We start from the raw sequence: 19,213 nt of genomic DNA, 5'->3' as shown, positions 1-19,213 counted from the left end.
TTTGGGAGATTATCTGTAACTTAAACCTGATCATCTTTGCTGTAGGGGATTGTACTTTGAAAGCTAATGGTAACTCTTTTTTTTTTCATATTATAATTTAGTTGGTAAAAGAATGCTTGTTGTCTTTGTGGCTTATAGACATCATTCATATTTTAGTAGTTTAATTTAGTTTAATTTATTGAGAATTAATCATTATCAACAACAAGCAGTTGTTGCTTTTGGAGATAAAAAAATGTGGATCATTAGTTTTATATGATTGAGCTAAATGTGTTCTAAAATATTATATATAAAATATTATATATCTACATATTATTATAAAAAATAAATATGTTTATACACTTAAATTTTTAATATTGATCAGGCCTTATGTGCTGCGGTAGTTAAACCAGATGTTCTTGAAACAATGGCGTTACTATTTAGTGGAGCTGATGTAATGTGTGCAACTGGAGATCCTGTTTATAGCACCCCTTACTTACTAGCTAAGAAGGCTGGACAAAGTCTGCAAATGGAATTTCTCTATCACAATAAATTCTCAGGTAAATTTTCATTCACCATGTTATTTTTTCATGTGTCTTATTTTCTTTAGCTCTTTAATTCTGTGCATTTGTAATTTTAATATGATATTAAGATAGAATTAAATATTAATCTCCGATAGATTATAAGCTTATTAAGGGCAGGAATGATCTTTTTGCCTCTTTTTGTATGTTCAGAGCTCAGTACAGTGCCTGGCACAAAGTACTTAAACAATTTTATTATTGATTTGTATGATTTAGGGAGATAAAGAATGGCCAAAGTAGTGACCTATTACTCATTTTCACCAAAATTTGATTTTAAGACTGAGAACTTTCCAAAGTAGTTCTTCCATTTTAGGAAAAAGTTATATATAAACATATTTGCATAGAGAGATATATAAAGATAATGTGTGTCTGTATATAGAGATGTAAATATAACTATATTATATGTGTCTCTCTATGTAATTTTATATATATATATATATATGTATATATATATATATGTGTGTGTGTGTATTTATGTATGTATATATACATATAGTATGGCATAACAGTAATGTAGTGTACTTTAGTAAGTATAATTTAGTAATATTAAAAATAACTGATTAAATAGATATATGCCTGTATGTATAGATATATATCTGCAGATCTATAAATACTCTTGTGAATTGTAGATATCCAACGTATATGATTGAACAATAAAAATTAGATTTCAATTGGAATATGACTTGAGTACTTGCAAACAGTATGTAGTAGAACATGCATATATCTTTATAATAATTATGGTGTGGTATTTATGGAATCTTTGCATTTCCTTTGTATCTTTTGGCTATTAAAAAAGCACATTATTTTCTTCTTTTTCCTTTATAGATTTCCCCACACATGACATTCATTGTGAAAGTGGATTACCTCAAGAATCTTCGCATTCTACTTTTCTCTGTGACTTTCTGTATCAGTTTCCAACTGTGGCTGCTAAGCTGTCTACAGAGAAAAAAATGATTGAAGGTATCTTTTCTCTTCTTGTAATAATATCCTAATTACTTTACTTTAGTTAGATTTAGTTAGTTAATTAGGCTTGGTGAACCTGGAATTGGAAAAGCTTTGAGTTCCAATGTAGCCTCAGCCACAGAATCCTTGTATGATATTAATCAAATCACTTAAATTCACTGCCCCAAGTATCCTTAACTAGGAAGTGGGGGTAACGGTAGCCCCTTGCTCCCAGAGTTGTTTTGGGGATAAAGTGAGATGATATTTGTAAAGGGAAGTTTGTGTCTGATCAAGATGACATTAAATTCATAAGTCTTGGCGTCATATTAAAATCCCTTGCTTCTTAAACCTCATTATAATCTAACTTCTTAATTTCTTAACTTAAATAAGTCTTAACTCTTCTTTTCAGGCTCTATCTTCTAAGCATCCAAGACTTTCTTGCCCTCACCCATGTGCTGTCCGCCGACTCGGCCCCCCCTTCCTTGTCTTTGCCTTGTATCCCAAAATATTCTATGAGCTCCTCATCTTATTGCAGATCTCACCTTTTATAAGTGCCTTTTCTTCCCTATAACCCTTTTGCTCCCCCCCATTAATCTATCTGCCCCCCCCAACCATTTCCAACATCTTTCCTCTTATGTCCTCCACTTACATTGCTTATTTGCCCATTTATTTTCCCCTTCTCTCCCATTAAAATATGAGCCCCTTGCCTTTGCTTTTTTTATGGAGCCTCAGCACTTAGTACATGGCCTGCCACATAATCAGCACTTAATCAATGCTTGCCAACTGACGGATTGACTTTGACTTCCGTTCCCATCCTTTGTGCTTTGTCTCCACTCTTAGAACAGGTGCTCTTTGAGAGGTTCCAGTGGTCTTTTCATTCTGTTGCTTTCATTCACACTCTATAAACTATTTATTATTGTTATATTATTGACATAAGGAAATTATTAACTTACGAAGGAGGTAATCCAAGGAGAAGGGAATAAGCATTTATATAGCCCCTATTGTGGACCAATTCAATAAACATTTATTAAGCGCCTGTGATGTTCTAGGCACTGTCTTAAGTGATGGATGTACAATCAATAAAAAGAAGGACAGTGCAGGAGTTTACAATCCAAAGTACCAGGCACTATGCTAAAAAACAAACAAACAAACAAATTTTTAAAATTATTATCTGATTTGATCTTTGCAGCAACCTTGGGGGTTGGTTCCTCATTTCAGTCCTCATTTAACAGTTTTGGGAACTGAGGCAACAGTTTAAATGTTTTACTCAGGATTACAAATCTGAGGCTAGATTTGAATTAGTTCTTCTATATATATAACTGTAGATATATAAATATATGGTGAATATCCAACACATATGATTGAATAATAAAAATTAGATATAGTCTATAGTCACCTGTCTTCCTCCAGGAAATGTATGAGTTAAAGGGAAAATCATGAGAACAAAGTGTGATTAAAGCCAAAAGAAATCTGGGAAGAAAATCCAATTTACCAAACTTGCCAGTTGAGGAACATTGATTAATAAGCTTATTAGAATTTCAAAATGAACAAAACTTTGTACTTTCTTTTGTAGCTCAGTAACTGGGAGATAGTTTGAGGAAATGCAGGTATAGACGTGTTAGTAAGAGCCTGTCATCCAGATACAAGGTAATTGAGGATTGGAGTATAAAGAGCAATGAAAAAAAAAATTCTGAAAAAATAAATTAGACTTTGGGAACCACAAGTTCATGAAACAAAGATGAAATATTCAAAGATTTTTTTTTAGTTAGTAGGTATTTATTTTTTTGCCTAATATGTACTTGATATTATGCTCCGTCCTATGGAGGATATAAGGAAATGCGCTGTTTTCTTGGGGACTTGAGGATCGAGTTATGGTATTTGAGGAAAAACACTTTTCTGGAACTATTCAAAATATATTTTAAAATATCTGCAGAGAGAAGCAAGTGGGGAAGAAATGTCCGTTAAGAACCCAGTGTGAGTCAGAGTCATTATGCTTCCCTGAAAGCATTGGTTGGTAGGGAAAGAAATTACCTTCTCTATAGCGGTGAAGTTCACCACAGCAGAGAGCCAGAGAGTTCCACTGACACAGACAGCTGGCATTTTTGGCTCCTATCTCCCCTTTTATTAGGGAAAACTGTCTGGGGACCCAAGGCAGGAGTGGTGTGAGGGGCATGGTTCTGTCAATCTCTGGCTTGTCCTTTGTCAGCACCATGAGCAGGAACCAGCTCCTGCCTCCCTGAGAGAAGCCGGGCTCCCATTAGCTTAGTGAAAGGATCAACACGGGTCTGGATCTAGCTGGTTTGGGTGGAGCAGGCAAGCTTGGCCGGCTCCCGGACCACCAGAAATGCTCTGGAGAGGAACCGCAGCAGCTTGGAGAGTCTCCTAGGCTGCTTGTTGCTTTTTGGAGCTGAGCTCAGCTCCTCTGCAGTTGGGATTAGATTTTTCTTATTTTTCTTCTTATCTTTTAAGAACTGATTATATAAGGGAGAGGCTTTTATTTTAGTAATAAGGGTATTGATTTCCTCGAAGCAAAGGCTAACTCATTCTTCCATGTTACCCAAAAGGGAGCATGGCTTTCTCCCCAGACCTGTTCTTTCCTCTTTAGTGGAAACTAAATAGTTTTTGTTTTTGTTAACTTTTTTAGTGGCTTCTCCATTCATTCAATAGCCTTCATTATCTGTTATTTCACCTTTTTGCTCCTGAGTCTCTGGGTCTTTTACCTCTGGAACAGCTTTTCCTGCTGTCTCCTCCTTTGGGCAAAGAGCATTGGTTCATAACCAGAGCATATTTGAGTTTTGGCTTCTCTTCCTTTATGAGTTATGAAAGTTTGAACAATTACTTCTGCCTCTGAAACCCTGATTGCGAAATTCCCTGCTATGCAATATGTAAATTGTGTTGCCCCTTATTTCTCTCCCCTTCTATTCCTTCCCTATGGTAATGTTTTTCTGGTTTCAGAAGAGATATAAACAGAAGCAATTAAGTTAAAAACTACAGATCGTTCAACTTTGCCACCAGTTAGCTGCCTTTCTGTCATTAAAATCACTAATGAAAATGTAAAGTTTCAAAACATGATCTCATCCTGAAATTCTCTGATCCATCTCTGGTCCATCCCATTGCTTGATCTCAGCCTCTGCTGCTGTCATCTCTCCAGCCTGCCTCTCTCTGCTACCACACTGCTCTTCCTGTCGGTCACCTACTTAGAAACCTTTAATGGTCTGCAAAGTAAAGACCACTTGAGGCTGGTTTTCACAGACTCCGTGCAAAGTGCTCTATCATCAGACTTCCTTCCACTTTTCCATGATACTTTTCCCTTTCATTACTCTGTGCTTTCAGACGAGACTGGTCCTTCCCGCACATATTGTCCTTTCTTACCTCGGTACCTCTATGTGAACTTTGCGTTTGTTTTCTTATTCTCCCCTTCCCCACTCTAATATTCCACAGAGAAGGCACCTAATCCATAATATTTTCTGGTTTCCTTAAGCAGATTCTCAATAGCACCTTATATCTCTCCTATGTTTTAATTATATTTTGCATTCAGGCCAACTTATGGATATAAATAGGTGGCCCAGTGGACAGAGCACTGAGCCTTGGGTTGAAATCTGACCTCAGACACTTCCCTTGGCACTTAACCAAGTGGGACTCAGTTTACTCATCTGTAAAATGCCTGGAGTAGGAAATGGCCAACCATTCCAGGAGCTTTGCTAAAAAATCCTCAAATGTGGTGATGAAGAGTCAGACATGAAAGGAATGAACAGCAAAATTTATATGTCTGTCATACTTATGGGTCGATCATTGTCTTATTTATTTTTGTATCTCTAAGCCTCTGTTATTCAGTTCAGTTATATCTGACTCTTTGTGCACCCCATTCAGATTTTATTGGCAAGGATAATGGAGTTTTCTATTTCCTTCTCCAGTGAATTAGGGCAGAGTAAGTATTAGAGGCAGGATTCGAAGTCAGGTCTTGAATCCAGACTACCCCCCCAGTGCTTTACCCATTGAGCCACCAACCATCTTTGTTGTCATCATCTACGGCAGTGTTGTGTAATATTGAAAGTGTTATTAGATATTTTTTTGATTGCAGAAATTGGACAAGAAACAATCTAATAAAGTGATGGAAACTCAAGCTTGAAATGCCATCTTTAAAGTTAAAAAAAAAAGAAAAAAAATTAAATGAAGGTGAATTGACCTCATATCCTACCATTCCAGATGTTCAGTCACAGGGATAAAGCAGGAGTATACAGGATAGCTTCATAGTTGGAAATCTGGAAAGGAAAAGAAGTGGTTACAGTGATTCGAATGGCAAAGTAGTATCTGTTTCCATTGTGGGAAAATGACTAAAGTTTAATGTTTTTAAGATGTTGAGATATCCCAGTTGTAGACAACTAGTGATCAACTGCAGTCAATAATTAAATAGTGGTGAGCCTCATGAAATATCTTTCACCTATGAGGTGGATTCATTTAAGGGATATTCTGTCTTAAGTCTAGATATTTTGTCTAAATAATTTGTCAGGTTTTGCTGAGAGCTGAATAGTTTGAGTATAAACTTTCTGGAAAACATATTTTGCACCATGCAAGAGGTGACTGTAAAGTAATGAGAGTAATTTTCTGGCACAAGCTTTTACAATAGTTTTATTCTTCACTAAGGTACAAGATTTAGATTTGTTATTTTAGTCCTAAGGCCTTTAACTTTGTTTTTGTTTTTTTAGCCCTCTTTAGCAGTCGATTAAAGCCTTTGAACTCCCTCTCAGAATCATGATCTTAAAATACGTTAGAGTTTTAAAAATTATATAAAATAACAATGCTACAAGTGCCCAAGATGCTGTTTAATGTTACATTAGATACAAAGGAAGATAATTATATTGAACTGCAATTAATCAAGATACTTTTTTTTTAAGTTTTGTATTTAAATTTCCCTTCCCCCAAGTTAGTAAACCCATTTTTTTTTTCAGACTGTATTTTGAAACTTTACGTTTTCGTCAGTGGTTTTTAATGGCAGAAAAGTAGCTAACTGGTGACAAAGTTGATTGATTTGTAGGTTTCTTAAAAATGTAATTGCTTTTGTTTATGTCCCTTTTGAAACCAGAAAAATATTACTGTAGGGAAGGACCAGAAGGGGAAGGAACTAAAGGGCAACCTGATTTATATATTGCATAGCAGGGAATGTCACAATCGGACATTTATTAAGAAGATTCTAAGACGTGAAGTATATCTCCTCAATTCCCACCATATGTACGTGGGGAAAAGTGAGTGTTCTCCAAATAAATTGCTTAACCTTCATGAGAAGAATTTCATGATATTGAAGATAACAGCATTAGATTTTATAGTATTCAAATAAAAGCTATAGCATAGCAACAGCTCTCTAGCAAAGAGGAAAATCATGGTATAGTTGAAGAGTCTTCAGTTACCAAGCCTACCCAACAGAATAAAGTTACTTGGGTATATTTGTTTTACTGAGACAAGTTTTTATTGAGCCAGTATCAAAAATCTGAGCTACTTAAAAGTTTAAAACTGTGCTATGATTTGGGGGCAACTTATCACCCTTGTATGTTTAGGTTTCTGGACTTTTATTTTTATTTTTCTTCCTGCCAGTTCCGTAACTACTTCAAACCAGATTGTATTTCTCTGGTTCTAAAAAGAAAGATGTCTCTTGTCTGAATTTATCCACTAATTTCTCTTTTCCTCTCTTGAGAAAGATGTGTATTTATGTTCCTCTAATTCCTTGTGACTTATCTTCTTTCTCTTTTTTACATGTCTTTCTTCCCCTACTGGGAAATATTATTTCAAAGATTGCTGTGTCCTAGTAATTATAAAATTTTAGCTTTTTTTTTTTTTTATTTTTTTTTTTTAGGTCTTTTTTTCCTCTTGACCTCTTTGCATTATTTCCTAACTGTCGGCCACTTTATGTAGCTAAAAATCCTCTGCTTGCTTTCAGATATACTTTTTACTCCTTTTTCTCAGTCTGCCTTTTCAACCCCAAATCATTCCTTTAGTAGTGTCTTCTTGCTTCCTTTGAGAATTCCTTTGCTTGCTTTTTAATGCTTTCCAGGATGATAGCAGCTCACTTTCCTTGGATTCTCAATGTCCTTCCACACTGTGGTCCAGCCAAAATACATCATTCTCTATGTCCTCATCATGATGTGTGTTTTTCTGCCTCTAGTACCTTTGCTTGGGGATTAACCTGTCTGTTCTTTATCTGTTGAAGTTCTGTCCATCCTGTAATCCCATCTTAGATGCCTTCTTTACATTATAATTATTACCCTCACACTTTTGATAGCACCTAGTTTTATATTTCTCTCATACATTTACTATTTTATGAATAACCATATGTATACTTTATCCTCCAATGAGTGTGAGTTCCATGACTGCTTTATTTAACTTTTATTTCCTTAGCTGCTCTATAGAATAGTGCTTTTCTAAGAAACAAACATTTGCTTAATTTTTGAATTTAATTAGTTTGTAATATCATTTACTTTTCTAAAAAGTGAATATTTTCCTTTAAAGCCAATGAAGTAAGTTGGCTAATGTGTTTTAAATTGCTTCGATTTGGGTAATTTGTTCTTAGAAAGTTAGAACCAGAAGCATCTTTAAAGATCACATGATATAACCCCTTTATTTTATAGATGATAAAACCAATTTTCAGAGAATTCATTGTTATGCAGTTAGTGATTGAACTGAATACCCTCCTCCCCTTCATTGTTCCTTTTAACTACTCCAGGCTGCCAAATTGGAACTTTACTTCTATTAATTAAAAAAAAAAGTCTAATGAGTATACTTGAGGTAATAAAACAGAGGGTGGGTATTATGAAAGCCACGAGAACATTTAAAAAAATTTGAACCAAATTCTTTTGCTATAGAAGGAACAGATGATAGAATGAACATTAGTGCCTTTTAGAAAGCTGTATTGCCTCATGTATACCCCTGAAGTACCTGTGAATATGGCTATAAATGAATGAATTTTGCCAAATTTAAAATCAACAAAACAGAATCCAAATATTTTAACAGTACTTTAAAAGTACTTTCTTCTTGTCCTTTATGTATGTTGACGTCTAACCTTTGCTTTCTTTTAAACCTCCTTTCCTTCCTTTCCTTTTCCTCCTTCCTCCCTCTCTCCTTTCCTTTTCATTTTTCTATCCTTTCTTCATTTTTTTTTCCCCAAATGAACTTATTTTGGGCTAAAATGCTGTGTACTGAATAGGCAGCTAGACTTGGAATCAGGAAGTATGGGTTTTGAATTCTGCCTCACACACTGTGTTCCAGGATGACTCAGGGAATCTCTAAGTATTAGTTTAATCATATATCATTGTCAAAAACATTAGCACTTATTGCAGTGTGGGTGTGAAGGTTAGATGAGATAATATAAGTAAAAGTCCTTTAGAAGTTGTAAAGCACCATATAAATGGTACTTTATAGAATATAAACCCACCACAGTAACCACAACTACCCTTATTATTGCTGTTGCATTGAAGTTACTTGTGTTATTGTACCTCTGTAAAATGACCGTTGTCACAGGTGGGTTCAATGGCATTGGACTGTCATGTGGTACGGCATTCACCACATAGCCCAACAGAAACCCAGATTGTTAGGGAGGAGCCCCCTTTGCAATGTGGGGGCTGTTTGCTGTCTCAGCTTGCCTTCTTCTTGATAATAGGAGTCAGTTGTTTACAAGATTGCTTTCAGTGAGTCTAATGTATATGTATATAAATTAATACCATGAATGCAAAACATACTTTTAGAAACCTCTTAAGAAAAATAGATTGGCCAAGAAAGTAGTTAAATGTAAAGAACAGAGTTCTTTGTGCTTTGTTTTTAATATTTTATTGTAGTGGAAATTCTTAGAGGAATTAATCTACACAAAGGATGAGACAGAGACAGAGACACATAGAGACAGAGGGAGGGAGGAAGTGTTTTTTTTTTTTTTTTTTTTGTGTGTGTGTGTGTGTATTTCTACCTAGTTTTTGAGGACCTTTGCCACAAACTTGATTGTCCTTCCTCTTTCCTAAGCCGTCAGTCGCTGACTCTCCACGGCTCTGCAGCCCATAACCTCCCAGGCTCGTCTGGTGCAAGGGGTTTTCTTGGCAAAGACACTGGAGCGATCCATTTACCATTTCCTTCCCCAGTGGATCGCCTTTTGTCGGAGGCACCTTTCCCCATTGGGTTCCCCTGCCCGACATAGTTCTCACTGTTCACAAGGCCTCCTTCTACCACAACACTGTGATTCAGGAAGGGAATGTACTACTCTTTTTTCTTTTAGATTGATATCCTTAGTATTGCATAATTTGCAGGGTAGTTTGTACTTCATTTATTTTATGTTTTGCAGCTTAAACTATATTTGAGCTGATATAGTCATAATAAAAGTTGCTGGCATTTATGTAGACTTTATTATTCAGAGAGGACTTGATATACACTATTTATTTTGATCCCAATATTTTAGGTTCTTTTTTCTTTCACTGATTTTGCAAATGAGGAAGCAGTGGCTTAGAAGGATTATGACTTAGCATGGTATAAGCAGCTAAGCTTGAGTCAGGTAAAATTTTTGGTGCTGTATATTTTCTAATACATCAGTACTTTTAATATGAATTTATATTTTTATTGTTTTTTTAATTAAAACAGTGTCACATTCTTTAGCATGCATGAAAGATACCAGTCTTTTGGGCTTTTTTTATGTGACTGGACACTTAAAAAATTAAATCCAAATTTAACTTGCATTCATTATGTACAGAATACATAAATACAGATGGAATTGTGCTCCATATGCATATAATGTCCGAGCCCTTTCAAAACATCATTGACCTTGTACCAGAAGGCCATGCGCTCAATAACCCTCTAGCCTCATTTGATATATTTCCATTATTTTAGTATATTTTACCCTCATTCTGCCAAAAGAGACTCTTGGGATGAGTGTCCCTCAAATCTGTGATTTTGTTAGCAAATAGTTCCCAGTAATCGATAATTGTTAAGCTTCATTGGGGAGGGGGAGGACACTTTTAGGTCTTTGAGTTGGGTTCCAATTGGTTCAATGCTTAAACACTTTCCCCCCAATCAGGTCTTTTTTTTTCCTTTTTCTTTTCTTTTTGCAATAGATAGGGGTAAAGTGATTTACCCAGGGTCCTCCTGACTTCAAGGCTGGTGCTCTATCCACTTCCCCACTTAACCTGCCTTTCCTCCCAGCCCCCCCTCTCCCCCAATCAGGTCTTTATACATTTATAACATAGTGAAGCTTTGACTTGAATTCATTTGAAACATTGCTTTGTACCTGAAATGAACAACAGCATTATTAGCATTTGCCCATATCAGTCAACAGTTATTGTTTGCGAGTCAGAAAACTGCTCCACTGTAAAAATAGAAGTATAGAGAATATGACAATCGCTATTTTTAGTCAGCTTACTCCTATAATCAAAGTTTTCCATTTTGTGATCAATAACGATCTCTACTTCTTTGGTCACACATTCCTTCCTCCTCCACAAGTCTGAGAGGTAAACTATCCTATGTTCCTCTAATTTATTTATGATCTCGTTCTTTATGCCTAAATCTAGGACCCATTTTGATCTAATCTTAGTATGTGGTGTTAAATGTGGGTCCATGCCTAGTTTCTGCCATACTAATTTCCAGTTTTCCCAGCAGTTTTTGTCAAACAATAAATTCTTATCCCTAAAGTTGGGATCTTTGGGTTTGTCAAACACTAGATTGCTATAGGCATTGACTACTTTGTTCTGTGAACCTAACCCAATTCCACTGATCAACTAGTCTATTTCTTAGCCAATACCAAATGGTTTTTGGTCAGCTTATTCCAACAGGAGACAAGAAGTATATGTAAAATCTAATGAATAAATAATGCACCCGTGTAGACTCACACATATATACACAGGGCACCCCTTGGCCGGCGGATGGAGCGCCAGCCTTCGTGTCCAGCTGCAGACACTGAACTGCGTGCTCCTGGGCACAGCACTTAGTTTTCTCATCTGTAAAATGAGCTGGAGGAGGGAATGGCCAACCTGTCTGGGATCTTTACCCAGAAAACTCCCCAAAATTAATTCAGGAAGAGCTGGACACAAGGGAAAGCGTCTCAACAGCAGCACAAGCTCACACCCAAAGCATTTAAACATTAGCTGGTTGGAGAGGGACATCAGCAAGTGGGGGACCCTGCTTCAGGTTCCTTGCAGTTAATGGCTATGTGTCAAGGTCTGGCCAGGCTAGCTCCTCTGAAGGGCTCAGAATATGTCCTTGCCCCACCTTGGGCACCAAAATGTAAAGTCCTGTCGTCTCTCAATTGTAATCCTTCTCTGGGAGGAGGTTTCTTTTCTGTATCTTTCTGTAATCTTTTCCTCTGTGAGCAGGTTTCTTGGTTTTCTTCTCCAGCCAGCCTCTTCTTCTTCTTCCTGAACCCTGGCTCTGAATCTCCTCCAGCTCTTGTCCTTCCCCAGTCCAGACTGCTTGTCCAGGCCCAATGTTGTCTTCTTTTATCCTCCCAGAGAATGAGCTTGTGAGAACTCAGGGGCTTATGGGAAATACTTCAACCAATGAACTTGCTCCTTTTAAGATGTAAACTCCTTTAAATATGTAAACTCCTTTTCAGAAGTCTAAAGGTGTAAACTCCTTTTAAAGGTTGGAACTAAAAGTGTGAATTCTGAGCTAGAGAATTGTTTAGACAACCTGAGTTATCTCTTTGTGTTCCTAACAGCTATGATTGTTCCACTCGGACACCCAGTTCTCTGCATTTTTTAACTCCTAAGTTTAACAAGGGCTTTTGGCGATGATAGGTTGCAGGACTAATTTTTTTTTTTCCAACTAGGGTGTATCTTTTAATAAATATTGGTTGGCTATAATCCCTTTTTAATCCCTTTTTAAAAAACTGTTTTTTGAGGTGTTTTGTGGGTTTTTTGGATTGATATTTGTAAAGTCGGGATCTGTGATTTCTACGCTGTTTGACACAATCTCCATCCTTTCATTTTCCAAACTAGCGGACATTCCCTATAGCCAAACCCTATAAGCCTGATATTCAAGGTATTTCCCATTGGACTCCAAGCAACATCTCCAAACTTCCAGCTTCCTCTCTGAATATTTTCCTGTATATAAACTACGCTCTCCAAATCAGGACGCTTACTTTTCTTAAACATTCTTGGATGTTTTCCAGCTCATGCTTTTTCTTCTTTTGTCATGGATCTTACCTAGAAATATCTCCCCTTATTTTTTCTTACATACTACCCATCATTTAAAGGCTTAGTTCTACTCCTGTCTCTTCCTCCAAGTCTCCCCGGAGCAGTCTCTGAATTCCACATGGATATTTGGTTATAGATTACTAAGACAAAAGGCTTTGAGGATTGTTTGTTGTGTTTTGGAATACACTGGTGAATCACAGATTTCAGGGAGAAGTTTTAGAGACTGTCATATCCCTTCCATTTTACAGATGAGGGACCTGGGGCAGTTGAAGTGCTATGTGCAAGCTCACATGGGGTAGTGAATTGAAAGCAAGCTTCTTGAAGACAGGATTCATTTTTTATCTATGTAGTATCTAATTCTTAGCATATAATTAGAATTTAATAAAGTTTTGGTGATTTGTTCATAATAGACTAACAGGAATTTCCTCTGTGCATGTAATTTGTTACATCATATTAAAATATTAATATTAAATATAAAAATATTCTCAATATTAAAACTAGGAGAGCAGAACTGCTGTAGAACTGAATATTCATGCTATGCAGCTTGTGTAGTGTCAGATACCATGCTTTGTACAGAGCTAAATGAATGAATGAATGTGTCTTATTTATCTGAATGTATCCATTCCTAAGTCATGTGAAGATGAATCTTAGACATTTTTCTTAACTCACTGCAAAGATGTAACTGGGATTTTTTTCCCTCCATATTTTTTACTAGTTTTAATATATGAATTAGTACAAAAGATTTGACTTTCCACACGGAACTTGTGAAAATGTGGATTATTTTTCTTTGTCCTGTATCACAGTGTGGACATTGTGATGTGACCTTATAGTGGAAAATAAATTGAATCTGAGTTTAGTCTCCATTTCTCCCACCCATTAGGAAATAGTACCATATTTTTGCTTCCACCTGCTGAGATCCTGTTTATCTTGCCCTCATCTTCTCAGGATTACACTGTTTCTCAGTATTAAATAAAGTTGGTTTTTCTTTTCTTTTCTTTTTTTTTAACTTCTTTTAGACAGATGGGGAAAAAGTGTTAGGGAATTTTCTCTCAGATTCTAAGACCAATTATTCTAATTCTCTCAAAGGTAATTAATATATATTATTAAGAGGAGATTTAAAAAATATTAGATAGAATTTGTTTTTTGTATTTTGAGAGAGAAGTTTTAAATAAGCTACAATGAGGTTAATGTTTTACTTCTAGAAAGGTGTTAAAAAGTGCTTTTGTCCTTAGATACAGATTGGATTTTTTCCTGATCTGATGGATCTATAGTGGTTAGATTACAGTTTTAAAGTAGAATGTTTTGTTGATTTCCATATGTTACAGTTCAATTTTTCTCCCTCTCTCTCTTTTAAAACACAGAAACAAATAAAAAGTGGTGTGTTTTGGAAGGGGGCTTCTTGAGTTATTATGAAAGTGATAAGGCAACAACTCCTAATGGCACGATTAATATGAATGAAGTCATCTGCCTTGCTATACACAAAGAGGACTTCTATATAAATACCGGGTAGGTCCTAAAATTAGATCCTTCAGAAATAAACTAATGTATTTATACATTTTTACAAAGAGTAAATTATGCATTTTTATTACTGCCCTGTACTCTTCATGGACTTTGAATTCTTCTTTTGGAAAAAGAAAAAAAAAAAAGGTTAAATATGGTCTCCAATAAAAAATATCCATTGTGGAAAGGATATTGTATCTGGATTTGAAATCGATAAATCTGGGTTCACATTTTTGCCGTTACTCATATTAGCCAATCTGGGATAAATCATTTACTCTGCTTTTAACTTTTAGATTACCAATATGTAAAATAAAAGGGCTCCATCAGATAATGTCCAAGATTCTTCCCAGCTCTAAATGTGGATTTCTCTAATCTAAAGGGAAGTCTTTAGAGTTTGAAAATGAAATGTTTACCAAGTAGTATTCTGCAAAATGTCTAAATTAATTGGTGTTATCTAAATTACCTCCCTTGATTCTATTTCTTAAAATCAAAATTTCCTGATATTTATCCTTCCATTTAAAAAAAAATTCCATTTGAGAATTTATATTTTGAGCTATACAGTAGTGATTGTAGCACTTCTGATCCACAAAATAAGAGCTGATAAAATTAATTTTTGAGTGTACTTACAGTTGGAATAGTGAAGAATATGCATTTGAGAATACAAAAGTGATGAAATCTATATCTGGATTAAATTTAAAGCTATTTATCTAAACATTCTGCTGAGAACTGTGACTGGAGTTTTTAATATACCATATGTCTTCGTTTGGCACAAAAATTGCTGAAGTGTTTAATTCTTATGTGTAATAAGGTTCAGTTTTGGAATGCTTTATAATTTAATATCATAACTTACTTGCAATTTGCAAATTCCTTTAGAAACTCGATTTCCTTACTAAGCAAAGAAATGTGGTAGCCAAAGACAACAGCATTTAATATTGTAAACTTATTTCTAAATCTGAAATGAAAGGAGGGTGATTAACAGTATTGATGCATAGAATATAGTGTAACACACAGTAACAGCTCAGCAAAGTACTTGATATAAGACCCTATTAAGCCAGGTAATCCCCAAAGTATTTAAAGATGAAAGGGAATAATAAAAATAGGGGGAAAAGGCCATGGAATAGTCAAATTTTATATCACAAAATATTTCCCTTATTAATGATAATTGAATCATAATGTTCTTCCTCATCTATTGCACCCCATTCTTGGCTGTGCCTTATGAGAAATTGAAATATTAGAGAAGAAAAAGAGGGAAGAAGTAATATTTACCTGAATATATACAGAAAAACCATAGGCTGAAGCAAATATTATTTTAGAGATTTTGAAGAATTAATTCCGTGTTATGGAACATTATTGTTCTGTAAGAAACAATCAGCAGAATGATTTCAGAGAGGCCTGGAGAGACTTACAGGAACTGATGCTGAGTGAAGTGAGCAGAACCAGGAGATCATTGTACACGGCAACAATACTATATGAGAAAATCAATTCTGATGAATGTGGCTCTTCAACAATGAGAGGATCCAAATCAGTTCCAGTTGTTCTGTGATGAACAGAAGCAGCTACACCCAGTGAAAGAACTATGGGAAATGGATGTGGACCACAACATAATATTTCCACTCTTTGTATTTATTTTTTTGTTTGTTTGCTTGCATTTTTGTTTTTCTTCCCAGGTTATTCTTACCTTCTTTCTAAATCAGATTTTTCTTGTGCAGCAAGATAACTGTATAAATATATACATATACACATGTATTGTATTTAACATATACTTTAACATTTTTAACATGAATGGGACTACCAGCCATCTAGGAGAAGAGGTGGAAAAGGAGGGGAAAAGTTGGAACAGAAGGTTTTGCAAGAGTCAATGTTGAAAAATTATCCGTGCATATGTTTTGTATATAAAAAGCTATAATAATAATAATTTTAAAAATCAATGCCCAAGATATTGAAAAGGAAGGAGTTGCCAGAAAAATGTAATAGAAAAATTATGAAAAGGGATGATGCTAATCCACCCTCCAACAAAATAGGGTCAAGAACATATCATTATTAACCCATAGGCTTAGTTTTTCATTTTTATAAAACTTTTGAAAACTAATAAAATTAATATCAAATATATGTAGAGTACTTTAAATTTTGTTAAGCACTCTATATATTATATTATCCTGTTTTTGCTTCACAGCAATACTGTGAAGTAAGTACTGTGGAAATCCATATGCATCAAGGGAACTTTAAAAAAATAGCCTTTTATTTTCCAAAATATATGCAAAGATAGTTTTCAACACCCCCCTACAAAAAAAAAAAATTGTGTTTCAAATTTTTCTCCCTCCTCTTTCCCCTCAGGTAGTAAGTAATCCAATATAGGTTAAACATGTGCAGTTCTTCTAAACGTGTTTCCATATTTATTGTGCCACACAGGAAAAATCAGATCAAAAGGGAAAAAAATAAAAACAAACAAGCAAGCAAATAACCACCACCAAAAAGGTGAAAATACTGTGTTTGATCCACACTCAGTCCCCAGAGTCCTCACTCTGGATGTGGATGGCTCGCTCCCTTATAAGCTATTGGAATTACATCAAGGGAACTTTTGATAAAAATATGTGAAGAGAAAAAGACGACTTGTAATTGATTTCCTACAATTGCTTTTTTTAGTCATCTAAATCACTGAAAATTTCAGAAGCTATATATGCATTTATTGTTTGAAGAGTAAAAAAAAATCATTTTACTTTGGAGCAGAATGCAGTCTTAAAAGACTCCTTGTTTTTGTTTTTGTTCTTAGAAAAACCATATAACTTGACAGCAGAGTTCCAGCCTCACAGAGGTAGAGATCATACATAAATCTTGATGAATGTGTTATCAGCAATTATTTTATTCAGTGATCCTCTAATGATCAATGATAAATGACATAATGAGATTTGTGCATTCCAGAGATGCTTGTCACTATCATGGAAAATGGCAGCCTAATGTCCGAATGAAAGAATACCCTATATGTATTTCTCCATAATATCTTATTTGCATATAGCAAGCTGAGTGTATTAAACTCCAGAATATTGTAGGAAAATCTACCCTGAAATTTGTAAGCATTCAAAAGAGTTTGACATAACAGTTCACATTAGAAGCACAGTGGGTGAAAAATGCCTATTGTCTAGACTATGATATAAAGTTTGATGGAAAAACTATTGAGTGAAGCCAGATAGAAAATTAAATAGGGTGAGAATTGAATAAGAGGAGGTTGGATTGCATTTGGAAAACTGCATTTCTTCAAATCATCCAAGCCTTAAATTCACTCATTCAGTAAACATTTATTAAATGCCTACTATGAGTTGTCCCTGTGTTAAATAAGCCTCTCATTGAAGTAAAGACCTATCTTTTAAATACCCTAATATTTAAGGGATGTTACATCCATGCATATTGTGGAGTGCCATGTTTATTTTAGAATCAGAATTATGGGTGGTCCAAAAGGAAATGGAGAAGAGTTGGTTGGAAGAATTAAGCTGTAGCGTCTCGCTGCTGCTGATCTGTGTTCAAGATGCAGAATAAAAATAATCCATGAAATAAATGCTTGGAGATATTAATGGATTGATGATGTTGAGAAGGGAAATGATAGCAGATGGACAGTTCAGGTATTACACTGATACCCTTAGAATAGTCATTTTTGCAGTAACTTTCTCTCTTTAAAAATGTCATCACCAACAAGTAATAGATTCTTTGTGAAAGATTTATAGAGGACAACAGACAATAGATATATAACAGGAAAAAAAAGGTGTGGATGAGTGTCTGTCTCTCTTATTGGAGGAAGAATCCATATTGATGAGATAAAACTTGAAATATATTAACTTGAGTGGATTTTTGAGTTAGTTTAGACACTGAGATTTATGTTCAAGCAGCTTGAGAGTGTCAGTATTACAATAACTTAGAATGTTAAATGGCAGTTTCTAACATTTTTAGCATTTAATTTAATATTGGTGGGTTTTCTTGTTCTATGATAAAAAAGCTCTTAAAAACGTTTAAATCTTCAGATCATTTTGGCAAATTAAAGACTGATAATTGTAAAACAAAATGAGGTAACAATTGCTAACATTTATATAATTCCTTGAGGACTGTGAAGAGCTTCACATAAATAATCTCAAGAATATGAAAAATACACTATTGATTTCCTAGTGCACATTGCATAAAATATTAATTTCTGCTTGGCATTCAGCCTATTTTTCCAGCTTTATCTCTCCTCTCCTTTATGTAATTTGTATTCTTGCCAAATTGGTCTGCTCTAAAGACTTAGTTCTTATCCTACCTTTTTTTCCCATGTTCATTCATTTTCTCCCCTTCTCACTCATGGATGGATGATTATCTTGTTACTTTAAACTACTGTCTTTCTCTTCCCCTCCCCCCCAAGGCCCAGCACAGATTTATCTTGGTTTCCTAACCAAGACTAATCTCTTTTTTTAATTTCTCATGATTTTATGCTTTAATGTCCCTTTGTTTCTCTCTTATCAATCCCTTTTAAACTAAAATCCTTGTGACATCTAGTCTCTAATCCAGATTTGTTTCCAATAATCTAGTGAGTGTCCATAAAAGTTACTAACTTTTAATCGAGAAGAAAATATTTCCCTTCAATTTTTTCTTCTTGCAAGACTTACGTACTTACCTCCTTCCTCTCTGGACCTTAATTCTGAAAATACATAATTCAGACTCTCTGGAGGACAGCAGTTTTCTTTTGTTATTAAACATAAAAATCTTCAATATTGTTTCATTATTTCATTAGGTTTATGTCAGATTTATATCAGATTCCATTAGATTTATATCAGTGCTTGGTCTCATAAAATAAATATAGTATTTTAGATATTTGCCAATGCTTCTATTTAAAACCACTGTATTAGAAGCATATAGATCTATTTGACATGGAAAGATTTTGAAACGTCATTGCCACTATTTACATAAATTTATAGTAGCTGCTTTTTCAATTTTTCCTTTCATCTGGTATTCTTCCACTCATGAATTATTGATTATCAACATCAAATGATTTATATAGCCTTATCACTCTTACTACTTTAAATGAGCAATTTTATA

The 19,213-nt window shown here is 34.8% G+C and overlaps 1 protein-coding gene across 2 annotated transcripts in view; it reads left to right on the top strand.

Moving 5' to 3' along the window:
- The window catches only part of ARAP2 (ArfGAP with RhoGAP domain, ankyrin repeat and PH domain 2), a 209,265-nt gene that overhangs the window by 113,218 nt on the left and 76,834 nt on the right, over positions 1–19,213 (top strand). For both annotated transcript variants that reach the window (XM_074276137.1, XM_074276136.1), the window contains exons 15-17: positions 362–536; positions 1,383–1,517; positions 14,017–14,161. In XM_074276137.1, the coding sequence (XP_074132238.1) occupies positions 362–536; positions 1,383–1,517; positions 14,017–14,161 (455 nt within the window). The remainder of the gene's footprint in view (positions 1–361; positions 537–1,382; positions 1,518–14,016; positions 14,162–19,213) is intronic.

The sequence above is a fragment of the Sminthopsis crassicaudata genome, chromosome 6 (genome assembly GCF_048593235.1).
Source record: "Sminthopsis crassicaudata isolate SCR6 chromosome 6, ASM4859323v1, whole genome shotgun sequence".
NCBI lineage: Eukaryota > Metazoa > Chordata > Mammalia > Dasyuromorphia > Dasyuridae > Sminthopsis > Sminthopsis crassicaudata.
Note: the sequence above shows the minus strand (reverse complement) of the source record. Positions and strands in the feature narration are given on the sequence as shown.